This window comes from Paroedura picta, chromosome 8, assembly GCF_049243985.1.
Source record: "Paroedura picta isolate Pp20150507F chromosome 8, Ppicta_v3.0, whole genome shotgun sequence".
Lineage (NCBI taxonomy): Eukaryota > Metazoa > Chordata > Lepidosauria > Squamata > Gekkonidae > Paroedura > Paroedura picta.
In genome coordinates this window covers 78,516,966-78,535,641 of record NC_135376.1, presented here as the reverse complement: position 1 = coordinate 78,535,641, position 18,676 = coordinate 78,516,966, and the positions used below count along the sequence as shown (strand labels likewise).

General features: G+C 47.4%; 1 protein-coding gene across 2 annotated transcripts in view; it reads right to left on the bottom strand.

The window, feature by feature from the left end:
* UNC5B (unc-5 netrin receptor B) overlaps positions 1-18,676 on the bottom strand; it is a 211,525-nt gene that overhangs the window by 34,354 nt on the left and 158,495 nt on the right. For both annotated transcript variants that reach the window (XM_077350505.1, XM_077350504.1), the window contains exons 3-6: positions 18,057-18,200; positions 10,923-11,026; positions 5,380-5,560; positions 2,459-2,626 (exon numbers count right to left, since the gene is read on the bottom strand). In XM_077350505.1, coding sequence (XP_077206620.1) covers positions 2,459-2,626; positions 5,380-5,560; positions 10,923-11,026; positions 18,057-18,200 — 597 coding nt within the window. The remainder of the gene's footprint in view (positions 1-2,458; positions 2,627-5,379; positions 5,561-10,922; positions 11,027-18,056; positions 18,201-18,676) is intronic.

Here is an 18,676-nt window from a genome sequence, read left to right as displayed (position 1 = left end):
CCTACCTCAGAGGGTTGTTGTGAGGATAAATTTCAGAAGGGGAAAATAATATTGTAAGCCACTTTGGGTTCCCATTGGGGAGAAAATGTATAAATGTCTAAATAAATATAAACAAATGTTGACATTATGAAGCATGTTAGAACTTTCAAAGTCATTCACATATACTCTTTCATTAAACATCAACAGCCCTCTAATGTAGGTTGCTATGACTATGAGTGTACATTTGGATCAACTCAAGTTGAAAATATACCCCCCAAATACCTTATTTGGAAATTACTGGTAGACCCAAAAACAGCAGATTTCTCCTGCCTCTCAGCTATTTGTCAAGCCTCTGCAGTCCCTTTAAACTTTAAAGAGGCTTCAGAAGACAGCCCCTACTGGCTTGGATCAGCCTAGGCTGGGGCTGGCTCCTCTTGCAGCTTAGTTTAAACTGAGCTGTAGGAGAAGTCAGCTGAGGGTTACCCAGAGTGGCAGGAGCTGAGAGCTCCCCTCTGCCTTGGGTTGGCATTTTATTCATTTGTATTTATATAAATAAAGCACAGGGCGGTTTACAACAAAAAAACTAACAATTCAAACAAACACAATAAAACATGATAAAGCACAGTAAAATTATACAAGCACTCTGCCATTCCATCAGCCATTCCAACTATAGAAGCATTGGCTTCCATTCAAGAGAAGTCAGCCCAGGATCAGCTCTGCCCATGAGGAGCAGATTGCAGATTGCTCCCCACGGGCACAGCTTCCAATGTGCAATTCTCCCCTGCTGCCTTTTTTTTTTCTTCTTCTCGTTTCTGGCAAAAATGAGGACTCCTGATCTGAATACCATACTGGTATTCGATTCCATAATTTCCCAGGAAACTAGAATTTTTGTTGGGGTTCAGTGTACCTAAACTGAAAGGGGGGGGGGAGGAGTTGCTATGACCCACATAGGCTGAGATGAGAGAGCATGGCTTGCGCAAAGTCTCCCACTGAGTGGCTGGAGTGACATTTGATCCTAGAACTTCTCAGGTCACACATTTGGCCACTATATTAGCTTACCTCTTTCCATTTAAAAGCATAGGCTATTTTGCAACCATATCCTCCATTAATTTCAGAATGTGTGCCATTTAAAACAAATCTTAAAATCATTGAATAGGTTACAAAACTGGGCTAGTCTTGGTCCAGGCTTCTATCATTATATGTGTGAATTTCCCTTTGAACTCCTAAAATAATAACTGCACATAGTACAATTTTCTGAACTCTGAACTGGCACCTGCACCACCCATTAGCTTCTCTACTATATTATTTATCCTAGTTTGCCCCTCCAGGCTACAGGTACTAAAAAATTGTTCTGTTCCCCAATTCCTCCCAAGGACACAATCCACTGCTAGCAGATGCTGGGATGTTAGCTGTGCTTTCTCTAAATTATGTATCTCTCTTGGATTGCTATTCAACTGTACACTCTTTGTAGGCTAAATCTTTTGTAAAGTGGAATGTGGGAAGTTTCTCCCCCAGAGGTTTATTATGTTGAGGCAGCCATAAACTAGGAAGGGGGCCATGATCACAACAACATTCGGCAAACTGGGAGACTGGTTTCTCCCATGTTTAGTTGCTAAATCCCCAGTGCATCAGGTATGCTGATATTCTGGACAAGGTAAGTGTCTAACCCAAAAGGCAAAGGCACGGAATATTATATTATGTTGTACATGCTGTGCAACTTGACGATTTTAGCTTCTCTCTTATATTTATTATTCAGCTTGCTCGAGGTAACCAATTGGGGGATAAAACAATAGTCAGTGCTCACAGGACCAGCCTGCATGTTCCAGCTGATATGTTGTAAGGATCTCAAATCTATCTTTGCAATACTAGGCCTAAAAAAGGAGAAATGAGCTTCCCCAAATGTAGCAGATGGTGCAGATGGGTAAGCTCAGGACTGAGAAACGAATGGTAAAAGAAGTATGTGTGTGTGTGTGTAGAAAGACCAGGTCTCCTGAGCAGATGCTATTCTTTTTAAGTCTCCCAAGAAGGCGCCCAGAGATGGATGCAATTCACAAAATCAAGTTTCCATGGCTTCAGCAGCACCACAGAGGGATGTGTAATCAATTTGCTTTGAGGCACAAAAAGCATACGTGGCCCAGAAGAAAGTCTCACTGGAAAGCTACCCATGTCTCTTTGTAAAGGATTTACTCCAGTCTCAAGGATGCCAAACCTAATGGAATCCCTGGAGGGCAAACCCCAACCCATCAAAAGGCTTCCCCCTACCAGTGTGTCCACAGTTGAAATCCCACAGCTACCTGAGCTTCCTAGAAATGAGAGAAAGGCTTCTTCTTCAGAGTGCACCTGCCACCTCCCAGCCTCCCCCTGCTGTTCTGCATCCTACACTTCGGGGCTACTGAACCGGGACATCTCTGTGCGGATGGAATGAGTTTGGCGTTTGTGTAGATGACCCGGATGGAAATGGCCACCTGAGGTCGCTTACCTGGGCACATGGTGGTACAGGTAACCTTGTGGAAGGACTGCCCGTCGCAGACGGAGCCACCATTGAGAGGCGCTGGATTGGTGCAGGTCCTGGTGCGCTTCTGCCAGCCACGACCGCAGCGATTGCTACACAGGGACCACTCTGACCAGGTGGACCAGCCCCCGTTCACTGTGAGCAGGGAAGGAGATGGAAACATACATTTCAGCTTGAAACCCCAAGGGATGGATAGCAAGTGATTCAAGGATGCCCTGACCAAACAAATCTTTCTGACTACCTTCACTCTAGGACAGGGGTAGTCAAACTGCGGCCCTCCAGATGTCCAGGGACTACAATTCCCAAGAGCCCCCTGCCAGCGAATGCTGGCAGGGGGCTCTTGGGAATTGTAGTCCCTGGACATCTGGAGGGCCGCAGTTTGACTACCCCTGCTCTAGGAAGTCACCAAAGGCCAGGTTTTTGTGGTACAGCCGCTCAGGTGGGATATGCTGGAGACATGTCCTGATGGCTTCAAGTGACAGGCTCATGTAACCTGGATCTCCACCAGTTCTGCCAGCATTTAAAACGCTGGCATTGGATTGCAGACTTCAGAGAAGAAGAAGAGCTGTGTTTTTGTATGCTGCTTGTTACAACCTGAAGGAGCCTAAAGCGCTTTACAAATGCCTACCTTTCCTCTCCCCACAACAGACACCTTGTGAGGTAGGAGGGGCTGAGAGAGCTCTGAATGGTCCAAGATCACCCAGCTGGCTGCATATGAAGAGTGAGTAGGGAATCAAGCGTGATTCTCCAGATTAGAGGCCACCGCTCTGAACCACAACACCTAGCTGGCTCTCAATCATAGCTAACCTTGTGGAGATCAGCTGTTAAACGGAGCCAAATCTATTCCTCGGGACATATTTCTATTGCCTCTCATGAGGTAGCTGTAATAGAAGAACTGGCTCCCACCCATGCAGAGGTTAGAGGAGTGTCTCGGTTTCATGGACCTGATGATAATGCCTGGTGAAGTAAAACCAGGTTAACAGCCTGTTCTTGATTCAATAGGCAAAGCTACTCCTGTATGGAAGGAGGATGACAACAATGAAGCCAGGAGCCAGACAGGGAATGAAGGCGGGAGCAGCCAATGGGGTTGCCCTCCTCACTGATCCTGTCTCAGGCTATGCTTGAAAGAACAGTATCATTTCAGCCCTCAGAGGTCTTGTGCATTTGAGATGCACACAACGAGGCCAGCAAACTCTCTTCTCGATGTGAGACAACTCTGGAAAGTATCACAAGAGAGAGCCCGCCCCTTCTCAGAAGGGGAACCTCAAAGCTAAATAGTCTCCATTTAGAAATCAAGAACTGCACCTCTGCAAACTGCAAGAACTGCAACAAAAATCAAGAACTGCACCTCTGTATGCACCTCTGCAAAAACAGACCTATTCAGAAAAAAGTACATGCTTGGATAATTGAACTGGAATTACTCTTAGGGATGCTGGTGGGGATTCTACAGCCTTATGCATACTCAATCTGTGAATCAAATCCCATGGAGCTCAGTGGGACTTTGTTCAGTCAATGCACAAAGGAGCAGGTTGCCTTAAAAAGGCTGTTTTCTTTAGTATGTACTGGTGGGGGGAAGTGCTGACGAGTCACAGCTGTCTTATGGGGACCCTGTAGGGCAGGGGTAGTCAAACTGCGGCCCTCCAGATGTCTATGGACTACAATTCCCAGAAGCCCCTGCCAGCAAATGCTGGCAGGGGCTTCTGGGAATTGTAGTCCATAGACATCTGGAGGGCCGCAGTTTGACTACCCCTGCTGTAGGGCTTTCAAGGCAAGAGCTGTTCAGAGGTGGCTTGCCATTTCCTACCTCTGCACCACAACCCTGGTATTTGTCAGAGGTCTCCCCTCCAAATAATGATCCAAATATTTAATTGAACAGAAGGTCTTATGTGTTTTCTCAGTGAAAGCACCCCAAAATGAATCCTTAGTACCTCACATTGTTTTGGATCTGTAGAGCTCAGGTTAGCACGATCGTGTCAATTCTGGCAACTGAAGAGAGATGGCCCAGGTTCATATCTGGATGGGAGGTGTCATGCCAGCACCCTCTGGTACCAGGAGGTGCTCCGGAGGCAGAGGATCTGTCACAGACCAGGATCTGCCTGATCTCCCAGAGCAGCCTGGGCCCAGCCAGGCTGATGTGCAGCCTAACGACGTCAAGCCCCTGGACAAGACAGCTACCAGCCCAGAAGACTCACTGAAGGAGAAGCACTGGAGGCCACAGGTGAGGCTCCACAAGCCCCAAACAGCAGCATTAGAGGAGGCAATCTACCCTGACAGCTGTCAGAAGATCAGCATGCCTGTCAGCATGCTGTCAAGGTAGATGGGGCCCAGGTGCACTGGCTTCTTCTGACGAAGATTGACTCCAGCTGCAAGCCCTCTGGCTGAGGGCTGCTCCACCTGGCTTCTGGCTATATCAGAGGGGCCTTAAAGTAGGGTCCTTCATGGGTGCAACGTTCCCTGCCTGTCTTCCCAGGAAACTCTTTGTTTAGGTTTACTACAGCAAAGCTCTGCCTGCCTGACTCTTGACTACGCTCCCAGCTCTAGACCTACAGCTTGGCTTCTGACTATGGTTTGGCTTTGTCTGTTTCTCTGGTTCTTGGCCCTGGCTTGGCTTGACTTCATTCCCCATCCCACTTGCTGTGAACTCTGACCCCCTTGGCTCCTGAATTGGACTGTGGACTTTGGCAAGCTCTTTGCCCTGGCACAATCCCCCTGCTGGGCTGCACAGGAGGCCACCAAGGAAGTCCAGGGTTGCAAAGCAAGAGCACGAAGGGGAAAACCACCTCTGAATGTCTCTTGCCCGGAAAGCTCCAGGAGGGGTCGCCATAACCTGGCTGTGACTGGACAGCATTTTCCATCCCCCCTGCCCCCAGCCATTAAAGGTGCAGTACCGTAGACGATGACAGTGGCTGTGGTGCTCCGCCGTTTGGCCACAATGTTCTTGGCCACGCAAGTGTAGTTGGCTGTGTCCGATAGCCTGGCTTGCTTGATGATGAGGTTGTGGTCGATGGTTATCAGGAAGTTTGTGTCCTGGGAAGGGTCAATGACATCCTCATTTTTCAGCCACTCCACCTGAATAGAGAGGAATGGGGGGAAAAGGAAAGCAGCAGAGAGGGGAGGCAAGAAACATAGGTGAAAGGGGCACGGCACAGCATCATTAGAAATTTTGGGGAAACAACAATGGGGTAACAGTATTGCTGTCTTGTTTGTCGATAGAAATTTCCTCTTTGTGTACATGTGTGCTGCTCACATGCACAAGCAAGCACATGCAGACAACCTCCGCACGCAATCCAGGCATCTCGCCAGACTAGTCAAGACCCAACAGGCACACACAATTTGTGCTTGAGTGCACATAACTCTCCTGCATGGAAGCAATACCTGAGTTGGTAGAAACAAGCCTTATTTACAAAGCATCCTAAATGCTGAAGTAGTTATTGCATTTGACAATAAAAATCCGCCTGGCTGTCACCCCGGGGAAGTTCTAGCACCATGAAGCACCTGGGCTTTGCTCATTGTTCAAGAGAAGGCCAGGCTTCCTTGCTCATAACCTTTCTATTTTTAAATTAGTTTCCATCTGCTGTACCAGCTGGATCTGGAAGGGCCCTTTATTGTTTGCTAGAAAAATACCCAGGGACTAAGAATGTGGCTTTCTGTATCCTGCCCTGACTTCTTCCCAGGGGATTGGAGAAACGGTTTGACCCTCGCAGTAGCCTCAGGTCACTCCGGGAGGCCATTGCCAGGCCCGATGTACACATGCAGCAGAATGAAATGATACAAACGCCCGTACCTCTTTAGGTTGCAAGTGGAAGGAAATTACATTGACAAATGCTTCATTCAAGGAAATACTGCCTGCAACTTGAAAGCTAGCCTGGCAGGAGTGGCTAGAACAATTTTTTGCTTGGATGTTAAATTTTTAAATAGGGGAACACTGAGTAGTAGAATCCTGTTGTGGCAGGGCAAGGTGGTGAGATCTGTTCATAGAATCATAAAGGGACCTCCTGGGCCACCTAGTCCAATCCCCTGCAGGACACTCATAACCCTATCGCTCATCCACTGTAAACTGCCACCCCCTTGAATCTTCTGCAGCCTCCTTCGGCTCCAAAGACAGGCCAGGCCATTATGTTCCATTTCCTGCAGGCAGAAGGCAGCTGCCACGCCTCTGGGCCTGACTGCCCACCTGCCCTCACCTTCCATTCACCTGTAGCAGCCTAGTGTCCAATCCTAAGCCTCCCTTCCATCAGCACCTCACCCTTCCCTTTGCAGGGGGAGAGCCTTTACTGCAGAAGGCCCTCTTGCAGCACAGGACCCTGCCTCTCTTGCAAGGCCAATGATCACAGAATCATAGAGTTGGAAGGAGCCATACAGGCCATCTAGTCCAACCCCCTGCTCAATGCAGGATCAGCCCTAAGCATCCTAAAGCATCCAAGAAAAGTATGTATCCAACCTTTGCTTGAAGACTGCCAGTGAGGGGGAGCTCACCACCTCCTTAGGCAGCCTATTCCACTGCTGAACTACTCTGACTGTGATCTTCAACAAGCCCAAAGCACCAAGCCCTAGAGGAGCGAGCTCTGCAGCAGGGGATCATTTCTGCAGTGGGCCAAGAAGAGCACAAGCCCAGCAGGAGCCAGGTCCATGGGCACTCAGGGATGGTGCAACCAGTGGGAATGCCTTCATGTTGCCTCTATGCATCCTGGGTTGGCTACATCTTTTCTTTAGAATCTTTATTACGGTCATTGATGAAATAAGAAAACACACATCACTTCAAAACTTAGTGGTTGGTCACGTCAGGACAGGGGCATCCTCAGTCAAGCTGGAAGCAGTTGCTGAGGCGTGCCATGCTGAGTGGAAGGTGTTGGCACCTCCGTCAGCAAGTCGGTGGGAAGTGTTCCACGGCTGCTAGAGCAGCAGGAAAGAATGCCAGGTACCGTACCTTGGCAAGAGGCTGCTCAGACTAAGGAGTCTTCCTCCATCTTAAGGGGCTTTTAAGGAAAAGAGAGTTCAAGCATTGCTCAGTGGAGTGGCAGGATACATGCCAAAGCCTCCACGAAGGTGCCATGTACCTGTCCCTAGTGCTTCAAGAGGCCCCAGGAGAGGTGACAACATGCAGCCACCATCGCAGAAACACTCATCCCCTGTCGTAAATCGAGACCAATGGGCCCTTTAAGTCCAACAGAAGTGTGCCTGTGCACAAAAGCTCAAGCCTTGAATAAATCTCTGTTGGCCTTAAAGGGGCCATTGGTCTCAAATTTTGTTGTGCTGCTTCAGATCAACACGGCCACCCACTTGAATCTGCTGGAAATGTTGTTTGTCTTTAAGGTGCTCCTGGAATCTTGCTCTTTTCTACTGCTACAGGCTGACAAACAAAGTTACCCATCTTCATCTATCAGCTGCAATCAGAACCACAATGCTACCCCCCCCCTTTCCTGGAAAAAGCATTCTGCACAACTAGACAAGGGACAGCAAAATTCCAGAGAGTGGTACAAATCTGCTGGCTTGAACTGCCTCTCCCAGTATGATCCCCCCCCCCCCACACACACATATATTCTTACATCAGTCTCACAAGGCCCTTTACAGGTGCCCAGCTTTGGACAAGGGCATTTTCAGTGGTTCAGTGGTCCCCTGTGATCAGCTCCCCAAGGCAGTTTGTGCGCTGGGGGATCTTCCTGCATTCTGAAGGGCATGTGCAGCTGTGCTGTTTTTACGCGGCCTGTGGCTAACATTATGAACCGAGGAGATGCCAGCTGGTTTAACGTTTCCAAATACTTTGTTGTTCAGTTGATGTTTTAATTGCTTTCATCGCTCTATTTGTTGCATTTATTTATCTGTATTGTAGCTCGAGTAGCTATTGTACTTTAAATGTTGCAAGCTGCCGTGAGTTCCCTGTGGGGTGGGGGGTGCAGATATTAAATAAATAAAACGTTGATGGTTCTGTCCCAGTCTGCTGCCTCAAGTGGAAGCCTTACCCTTCCTTGTCATCTCCTATTTGTTTTAGAAACTGTTTGCTTCCCTTTGGCCCCGCCCCATGGGAGCTACAGCTGGGCCAATGAGATTCGAACCTCTGTTCTTCACAGTCAAACCGAACATTCCAGCCAATATGCTGTTCTCATTCATCTATGCAGAGCTTCTGGGGAGGGGGCAAGGAGCAGGGTGGAGGAGAAAGGGGGCCAGGGCCTTGGACCGCCAAGTCCCACCATGCTCGGAAAAGCCTGTCAATCTTTCCAAGTTTTAATTGCTCGTTTCCCCTCCCCAGAAAACAATTTATTCAGTTCAGTGTTTTCCTTTCAGGGGTTAACCCTGGAGAAGCCCATGTGGGAGGGAGGGAAGGAGGGATGGGGCTGAACAGGTGTTGAGGTTAAGTACCTTATTAGGTGCCAGAATAACAGATCTGCTGCCTAAAATAAACACTTCTGCTGAATAATGAAAGCAGACGGCCTCGGTAGGAACCTATCCATCATGGCCCCGATACAGCTGTGAGGAGCAACTCCTTTACCAGCAATAACCTGGCAAGCTGTTTTTTTTTGGGGGGGGGGGCAGTGGCCCATCTCTTGGTTTGGACAGAGCAAAGGGGGCAGATGTGGATGTGTGTCCCTGCGCTTGTGAGTGCTTGAGAGGTGCTGTGTAGCACAGGAGGTGGGGCTGGGCAGATATTTCGGGAGAAGGCAGAGCTCCCAGTGATTTATTAATGGAGCAGAGTGGGGAAAAGAGCATCTTCGCCTGCAATTATTCACCTTCATGATGTGCCTTTGGGGAAGGCACAGATGTGCCCAGCTGTGGGAGGAAGGCAGGAAGTTTCTAGTTACCAACTGCCAGTAAATTTGGGGAGGAAACAGATATCCCAGAGACTCATGTCTGATAAAACAAAAATTGGGGAGGGGAATGCTGGAGAGGTGATATTTCAGGTGGTTTTGAAGCACTCATTCCAGCATCTTTCCCAGCGAACGGGAAAGTAAAAGGCTTAATGAAAGAATGCCTGAACCACTGCTGGAGGCATGTTGGAAGGAGCTGGTGATTTATGATTTCGCAAAGTGGAGCAACCCTTCCCTCTGCCGCCCCCCTTCCTCTTGGGAAGGAAAGGTGCTCCATGAAAGTCTGAGGATGGATAGAAAATTGTGCATGACTTTAAAGTAAGATGCAGCTGCCTGGCTACCGTGCAGCCAGCCCATAACCAACTGTTGCTCCAAGGATGGAAGAAAGAGGACCAAGGAAGGACCTCAAGACAGTAGTAAGAGTCTGATCAACAAATCAATTTTTTTTTAAAGGCATGGAATACTGTTCTTCTGTATGGTGACAGCAGCACGACTTTTACATGCACAAAATTGGAACACCTCAAAAATACCTACAGTATTGGAGGATGAAATTGATGGAATTTGCAGAAATGGCTGGCCTTACTGTTTTGATGAGAGAACAAAAACTGTATCTTAAATTATTATTAATTGGAAAACCTTCATTGACTTTTTGCTGAAAAGCGAAAAGAGTGAGTTGATGACTTGTGGGAATAAGGGCAAAGAAACATTGTACTGAAGTTGATAATTACTAGAGATACTATTAGATTCAAGTGGGTGGCCGTGTTGATCTGAAGTAGCACAACAAACTTTGAGTCCAATGGTACCATTCAGACCAGGGGTAGTCAAACTACGGCCCTCCAGATGTCCGTGGACTACAATTCCCACAAGCCCCTGCCAATGCTGGGGCAATGCTTCCCACAAGCCCCTGCCAATGTCTTAAGACCAACAAAGATTTATTCAAAGATTTATTCATGCCTTGAATAAATCTTTGTTGGTCTCAAAGGTACAGTTGGACTCAAATTTTGTAGAGATATTTCTTTTGAAATACTAAAATATTTAAAAAGACAATGGTGAGAGTCAGTGTGGTATAGCAGACCCAGGTTCAAATCCTCCCCCTGCTTGGGTGGGTGACTTTGGGCCAATAATTCTCCCTCAGCCTCACCTGCCTCACAAGATTCTTGAAGGATTAAAATGACGGGAGGGGAAAGGATGCATCCTGTCCTGAGGTTGCTGGGCAAAATAAAATATATTCCATAGATCCACAAGGGACATGAGTAAGCTCTAGCTCTCTTGAGGGCAACTAGAGAGAGGATCGGCACATCTAGGGAAAAGCAGCTGGATACTCATAAGAACCCCGTTTGTTTTGCACACAGAGGGGCACATAATGAATGAAGTTGAAGTGAAACAATTCAATGGAAGCAGGAAAGCCACTCATCACATAGAAACCTGCTGAGAGTGGACGAGGCAATGCTGTACAACACCATCCATGTAGGGAAATGCTACCCATGTGACTGAAGAACAATGACTTGTTTTTTCTAATTGCCACAAAAATGCAAGACTTCTTGTGGGAAGAGTCACTGTTTCAGTGGCCCAGCCCCCTCCCAGCTGGCAGCCTCCGAAGGCCCTGACTGCGACCCTGCTTTGCTTACCTCAGCTGTTGGCACTCCCTCAGGAGGGCGGCACTGCAGAAGCACTTCGTGGTCCAGGGGGACCTCTTTCCCAAGGGGCTCCTGGTCAAAGTTCTTCCTCAGGTCTTTTGGGGGGGGGGGAAAGAAAGGAAGAAGGTACCAAGCATTAGCTATAAAGTCACTTGCAGTTGAAGTCAAGGCTTCCTGATCAATTTACAGGGTACCCTGCGTCCAGATATATTTCTCTCCACAAGCCATAAAAATATTGCCATACTGAGTCAATCGGCCGCTCTGCTTCTCACAGCACCTGACTTTTATACAAGTCCTCAGGACTAAATTCCCCACCCGATGTCGCTTACCTTCCCAAGACTTTTGTGGCCCATTCTTACATGCCCAAGGTAATGCCAATGACCACTTTGGGATCAGCAAGGAATTTTCTGCCAAGCTGGATTGGCCGGGGGTCTGGGAGGCTGTTTGCCATCCTCTGGGCGCAGAGCAGGGGTCACTGAGTGGGGGGGGGGGAGGATGGAAGGTAGTGTGAATTTCCTCTGTTGTGTAGGAGTGAAGGCTTTGCGGAGGGAAAACTGCAATGTATGACAATACAGGCCTAGCTAATTTTATCCCCAAACCTAAGAATGCAAGTAATGACGGAATTCTTGAACATTCCTTTCTGGTGTTAAGAGGGTGGAAGGAGGATGGGTTTCCATCCAACATGAGATGAGGTCCCTGGGGATGCTGGTTGGACACTGTGCAGAAATAGAAAAGCTTGGAGCCTTCACCATCTGAGAGGTGTTTGATCAGTGAAAGGAATCGGCCAATGTGCCTGACTGCCATTCCCCTGTCCTGTTGTAGGTAAGTGCCTCCCTACCATTTCTCCACAGCTTAACGTCTGCTATATGGATAATTTCTAAAGCACCAAGAAGGAACAGAGCTAGAGGTGGAGCTTATCAGGATCAGTGGGAAGGGGTAGCATAGAAGGCTACTAGCATGGGACTTGGGATGGCAGCTCTGAGTTGGGAAATACCTGGAGACTTTGGGGGTGGAGCTGGGATTGGGCATGACTGAGGGTGGGGAGGGACTTCAGTGGAGTATAGTGCAATTAAGCCTACCCTTCAGAGCAGCCATTTTTTCCAGGGGAACTGATCTCTGTCACCTGAAGATGAGCTGTACAACTGGCGGATCCTCAGGTCCCACCTGGCATCCCTACAATGGACTTGTGGATTAAATTAAGGGCCTTCTACCTTTCCTCCTATCATTCAAGCACTTACTTTCAAGGAAGTGGCTAACACTCAAGGTTGAACATCTGTTTGTGTGACTACAGGATTTATTAACATTGAGAAATGGAAAGAGTGCCAGAGTCAGGCAGGGTCTTGGATCTCTTTTCGCTCCCTTCTCACAGCTCATTCTGCAGAATAGCTTTCCTTGCCCTTGGTAACTCTACTCTCCGACTTTTTCTCGCATTTGACTCTCAGAGTCTTTGCCAAGATATTGAGAATGGTAAATGTCAATACAGAAGATAAATCGCCTCACCCATGACCACATAAGACTGTCTTAAGCGCCTTAGAACAAAATACATCTGTTTCGCACCAATGTGAAACCAGAACTGGTGTGCTTACGAAAGGTCGGATGAACAAACAAGTCCCCCAATTCACCAGTAGGTGGCTCTCTATGCCACAGGAAATGCTGTCATGCAATTTTTTGCCAACATGTTCCGCAGGAAATAAATGAGGGTCAAAAGAAATTATTTTTGAGGATGATTATGATGATGACAGTCATGACAATTTGCTATCGTGTTTTATGAGATGGGCTCGACACTGATTAAATCTATCACAGTGTTATCTGTCGGAATGCTGTGTGTTCCCTAGCTAATGTTCCTGGAACTAATGATTATAACATGATGCAAGTATAAAAATTTTTTCCACACAGATGCAGGAGCCCTGTTTACGTATGTCACTGCCTTTCCATTTATTTGACAAGACAGCCTTCAATCTCAGCGGGAAAGGTGGACTAAACAGAATGGAATGAAAAATAACTTTAAACCGCACTGAACAACACCAAGCAGAAATAAATCCGTTTCATAAAATGTACACTTTGTGACATAGAATTAAGAATTGCATCACCGCAAAGGTGCTGGGTTATGTAAGGTCTGTTTGCAATCATTGTGCCTTTAGAGTCACAAGACCAGAAAGGGTGCTTTATCATTTGCTATATCATTTGGAGACAACTTTCTCTGTCTTAAGTGTCACAGTAAACTGCTTAATTCACAGAAAAAGGATTAACTGGCAGAAACGGAATGCGACTCGCACAACCAAGAGTTTAATTTAGGTACCCCACAGCCCTTTGGAGCAGAGCATGTGCAGTGATGCATTAAGAGCGCCTATCAATGCATTCCTGACGATGCTTTTTGGAAAGCAAGCTCCACTGGGCAGCCTTGAATAAAGTTTGTGTGCTTCGGCTTTGGCGCAGTTTGGCTGCTTCGGTGATTACCGAAGCCCGAGGCGGCCAGCGCCGTGCTGTGGCGTGGAGAGGAGGGGCGGTGGTGGTGCACCAGCCAGCATCCACACGCCAGTGCAGAACTCTGCGCCACTGCTGCCCCTCCTCTCCACGCCAAAGCGCTCAACCATAGCCTTGTATAGGATTCTACTCTTAGGGCTGCCAGCTTTGGATTGAGTAATACCTGGAGATTTTGGGGATGAAGAAAAAGCAGAGGAGTTGGTTCTTATATGCCGCTTTTCTCTACCCGAAGGTAGAGTCGCCTTCCCTTTCCTCTCCCCACAACAGACACCCTGTGAGGTGGGTGAGGCTGAGAGAGCCCTCATATCACTGCTTGGTCAGAACAGTTTTATCAGTGCCGTGGCAAGCCGAAGGTCACCCAGCTGGCTGCATGTGGGGGAGTGCAGAATTGAACCCGGCATGCCAGATTAGAAGTCCGCACTCCTAACCACTACACCAAACTGGCTTAGTGGAGGGAGGAGTCTCAGTGGAGACTGAGGAGGGTGGGGTTTGGGGAGGGAAAAGTCTTCAGATTGCCATAGGATCCCACTTCCCAAGCAGCCATTTTCTCTAGGTGAAATGATCTCTGTCACATGGAGATCAGTTGTAATCCCAGGAGATCTCCATCGACCACCTGGATGCTGGCAACCTATTCTCTCTGGACAGCTCACTAATCCAACACACTGGCTTGATTTACATGCCTTCCTCCTCATGGTGCCTGATTTACCTGGGAAGCTTTCTACCACTGAGATGTAGCACTGACCAACAGTCTGGATGACTTGAAAAAAAACACCAATTAGATGAATTTGTAGAAGACAGACCCATCAACAACTATTAGCAATGATAGCTAAATGGGATCTATAAGCCCAGGGGAAACATACATTTGAGCACCGGATGCTGGGGAGAAACAACAGTGAAAGGCCAGTGCCTGAGTTTCTCAGAGGTATCTGGCTGGCTATTATTAGAAACAGGATGCTGGACGAGATGGACCCTGTGTGGTGATTCTTATGTCCTTTTCTGAGATGTTTCAACCCTCAGACTCTAAGTAGCTCAGGATGTCATCCTAAGCTTAATTACATACTGCTAAATCCACTGAAGTCTAAATGCTTGGAAGGTTGCAGACACTGCGTGGGAAGGAGCTGGAAGAGTCATTTGACCGGCCAGCCCTGTAGAAGAATATAGGCTGCAGGAAGTTGGAGGTGGGAAGGATCAAATGTAGGGGTGGGAATGCTGAGCACGAGACAGAAGCCTTTCCAGGTCAAACATGCAGAGCATTTCAAGGCCATTACATGGAGAGGTAGTGCCTTCCCCTAAATACGTATATATAAAATGAAAGCAGCCTTTGGAGACTGCCATCAGGAGCAGAGCAATGGCTGGCCGGAAGAGGGTCCTTGATCGTTTCCCCACCAGCTGCATTTTCACATAATCATTCTAGCAGGAGGAGGACAATTCTGATTGGGAGAAACAACATGTGGGATAAAGGGTTAAGCTCCCTCTGCCTCCATGCCTCTGCACCAATTAGACCCACAGCTTCCCCAAACCAAATGGATGGGACAACAACAACAAAAAGGGAGAACATTTCTTCCCCTGCCATTCTACATGTCTAGTCTGTTCCTTAAACTTACTCCCATGGGAGGAATGTGTGATCCATCTGAACTCCCAGTTTAAAAAAAACAAAAACAAAAAAACAGAACAGGTGTGTGCTGAAAGCGTACATGAGACAATAGCTGTCAGAAGAGTTGGTTTGGACTACAGGGAATGCTTGTCCTGCACCACGGGCCCATAAATAATTTGGGATGTGACGGGTGAACTGATAGTGCCACCCTGACATTAGTTGTAATTGGTCTGTATGTGAACTCCTCAGCACAGGGAAACAGCCGCACTCCTGGCTGAATGGAATTCAGAGGCACACTTTAAGAGCGCTCAAGAATATTAAATTAAATTTGGCTCTGACACTGGGGATCAAAAGGAGAGGCACCTGGGACCAAGGAATGTTCAGCTGATATTTGAGACTTCTCCTCCGAAGTCAGAGTTTAATCAATGGCTACACAACCGCAGTTCTGGTGAAGGTATTTTGGAGCTTTTTGTATCACGAGGACTGCCACTCATAATCTTAGATTGCTGCGGTAGAAGTCAGCTGTCACAGGATGGTGAGAAGTATCAGCGAAAAAGTGGCCAAAAATGGACCTCCCATTTTTTCCTTCTCCTCCACAGGCAGGACCAATGGGGGGGGGGAAGTTACTGTGATGGGCAGGAGGCTGTCCTGCTTCTGAAAAATAAAACAGCCACTCGGCTGTTTTGATACCAGAGACTATGGGAGTAGTGCTCCAGCACCCAATCTTCTTGGGGGGGGGGGAATGGAGGGGGAAGGGAATAAAACCCCCACAGGAGCAGAGAGTCGGGAGCTGCCTGGGAGAGTGCAGACAGAGGCAGGGAAAGCAAGGGAGCAGACAACAGCTATTGCATTTCCGCAGGGCCTGCAAAATGGAGCTCTTCCGCCAGGCCAACCAAGCCAACAAGATCTACTGGTCCCCAAGAGAAGCCCCTCCCCATAAACACACTCCTGAACCGACCAACCTGTGGGATCATAATTAACTGGTTAATGTCATCATTAATATCAGAACTGTTATATGGAAGTGTTTATTCTTGGAATTGCTATTGCTAGTTACTGAAACCACTGCTACCATTGTGTTCTACTCGAGGTTATTGAATTACACTGTACTTATCCCTATGTTATATGTAAACTGCCCTGAGCCACAAGGGAGAGGAGTATATAATTCAAACAAGCAAACAAATAAACTTCATGTGTAGCTCTGCCAGCTAGTGTCGCAGAATGGCTTCACTCTACCTGTAGGAGAGGATGGAGTTCTAAGGCCTGTCTCCGGTGACCACTACACATTTAATGATAATTCACAACATAACTTGTACATAAATAAAGCTCCTCTGTTGTTGTTTTATTAAAACCTCCTTCTTCAGTGATCATCTGCCCTCTTAATGCTCAGTATAAAACTCCCCTCACGTCACCAAACCCAAAGCCTTTACGCTTGCTGCCCTAAGAACATCTCCTAACCGAGGAGAGGAATAATATCACAGAAAACAAGCCAGTTGCTCCAATTCCTCAGAGAGGCCGTGTGGGTTGGCCTCTGACTCAAGAAAGGGCTTGTCACTGCTCAGGAGCAATGCTCTAAAGTAGGAGGGAGGTGAGAGACATGTTCATCATTTATCCTTGAGTCCAACAGAATCCCAAGTGTACCAGTATTGGTTTTATATTCTATATTATTCTATAATTTTATTTATTTTGGGGTCTATATCCCGCCACTTCTCTGGGGACTCATGGTGGCTTACAATAAACATTCATAATTTAACAAAATCCCAATAAACCCCCTGAAACTGACTCTCCAAGAATGGCAGCTAAAAATAATGCCCTCCTACCTGCTGAGCAGGGGTGGGATGCAACAATGTTAAGTGCCGCAGTCTAAGGAGGGGCCACACTGATCTTAACTCATATTCCATATTTAAATTACTGTATTCCTATTTGTAACTTTTACTTTTTAAATTATTACTGTATGTATTCTATATAATTATATCTAATTTCTCTCTCTATATATATATATATCAATGCAGATGTAGATATATGATGAAGTATCTTTTCTGGGAGGGGCCTTGACTCAGTGGCAGAACACCAGTCTTTGCATGGGAAAGGTCTTGTACTTAGTCCACAGTATCTTTAGTGAAAAGATATCTGGTAGTTGAGAAGCATATATATATATCCCATGCAAAGACTGGTGCCAGCTTGGTGTAGTGGTTAGGAGCGCAAACTTCTAATCTGGCAAGCCGGGCTTGATTCTGCGCTCCCCCACATGCAGCCAGCTGGGTGACCTTGGGTTCACCACGGCACTGATAAAACTGTTCTGACCGAGCAGTGATATCAGGGCTCTCTCAGCCTCACCTCCCTCACAGGGTGTCTGTTGTGGGGAGAGGAAAGGGAAGATGACTGTAAGCTGCTTTGAGACTACTTGTGGTAGTGAAAAGTGGCACATAAGAAGCAACTCTTCATCTTCTCCTCTGCCACTGAGCCAAGGCCCCTCCCAGGTGAGAGAAAAGATAGTCCATCTAATCATATTCATTCTAAGCAGGGTGACTGAAGCCAACTTTCTTAGCTAAGTTACAATTAGACAAAAAGCTCAGTTAGCAACAGTTAAGATCAAGCAAGGGAGTCCCCACCCCCTCTCTTTCTCTCACACACAGGACAAATAGAGAACATAATGGCACACAAATATAAATATTGTGTGTTCAATCTTGGGTCCCCCTTCCCCCTGGGATTGTCAGGTCCTCCTTGGCAGGGCGCCAGGAGTGGGACGGGGGTAGGGATGCCAGATCCAGATTGGGAAACTACTGGATATTTGTGGGCAGAGCCTGGGGAGAGCAGGGATCTTAGTGGGGTACAAGGCCATACAGTCCACCCTCCAAAGCATCCATTTTCTCCAAAAGAACTAATCTCTTTACTCTGGAGATGAGCTGTAATTGCAGGGAACCCCCAGCTCCCACGTGGCTGGCATTCTTACCCCCCTCCCCCCCTCCATGCCCACAGATGCTTTCTAAGTACAAAGCATGGTTTTTTAAAGCGTTGAGTGAGAGATGACGCATGCACTCAAGACCTACAAGCAATCCGGACATAAGCCCTCCGGCTTTTGGTGGTCCCAGCAGAACTCCATGCCACACACTGACACCAGTAATCTTCCAAGCCGAAGAGCTCCTCCACCTGCTGACGAGATACTTCGATCTGGACTTCTTTCACAAGGAGCCCTGGAAGCAGAGAAAACACACACAAAATGGTTATAGATTCAGGGAGTCCGGAGCAGCAGAATATAGTTGGAGTAAGTTTGGACTCTATGGCCACAGTTATTCTTTGCAGAGATCCAGTGTGGCATTGTGACCATCAGGAGGGGTCTTTGTGGAGTCTCCTTATTTGAAGTATTGTTCTGATGTTATATGGTGGTGGCAAGTATCTCCATTCAAGGCTGTGTTGGAAGGATGGTAACTGTTCTCCAGTAGACTGGGTGACGTTAGGCTGTGAAGATGCTGCCTGTTCTTTCTTGTGTTCTTGCATATCTTGGAAGTACTCCTTCAAGGGTAGAGGGTAGGAAAAGGCTTCCAGGTCCCTGCAAAACTAATCATCAGTGTGGATTTGGTGGGGTAGAATGAAAGTCCATGCGAAAGGAACGATTCCTCTGCTGGGCTGGGTTTGTGTTGTGACAGGTTGAAGATATTATTGGAGGAGT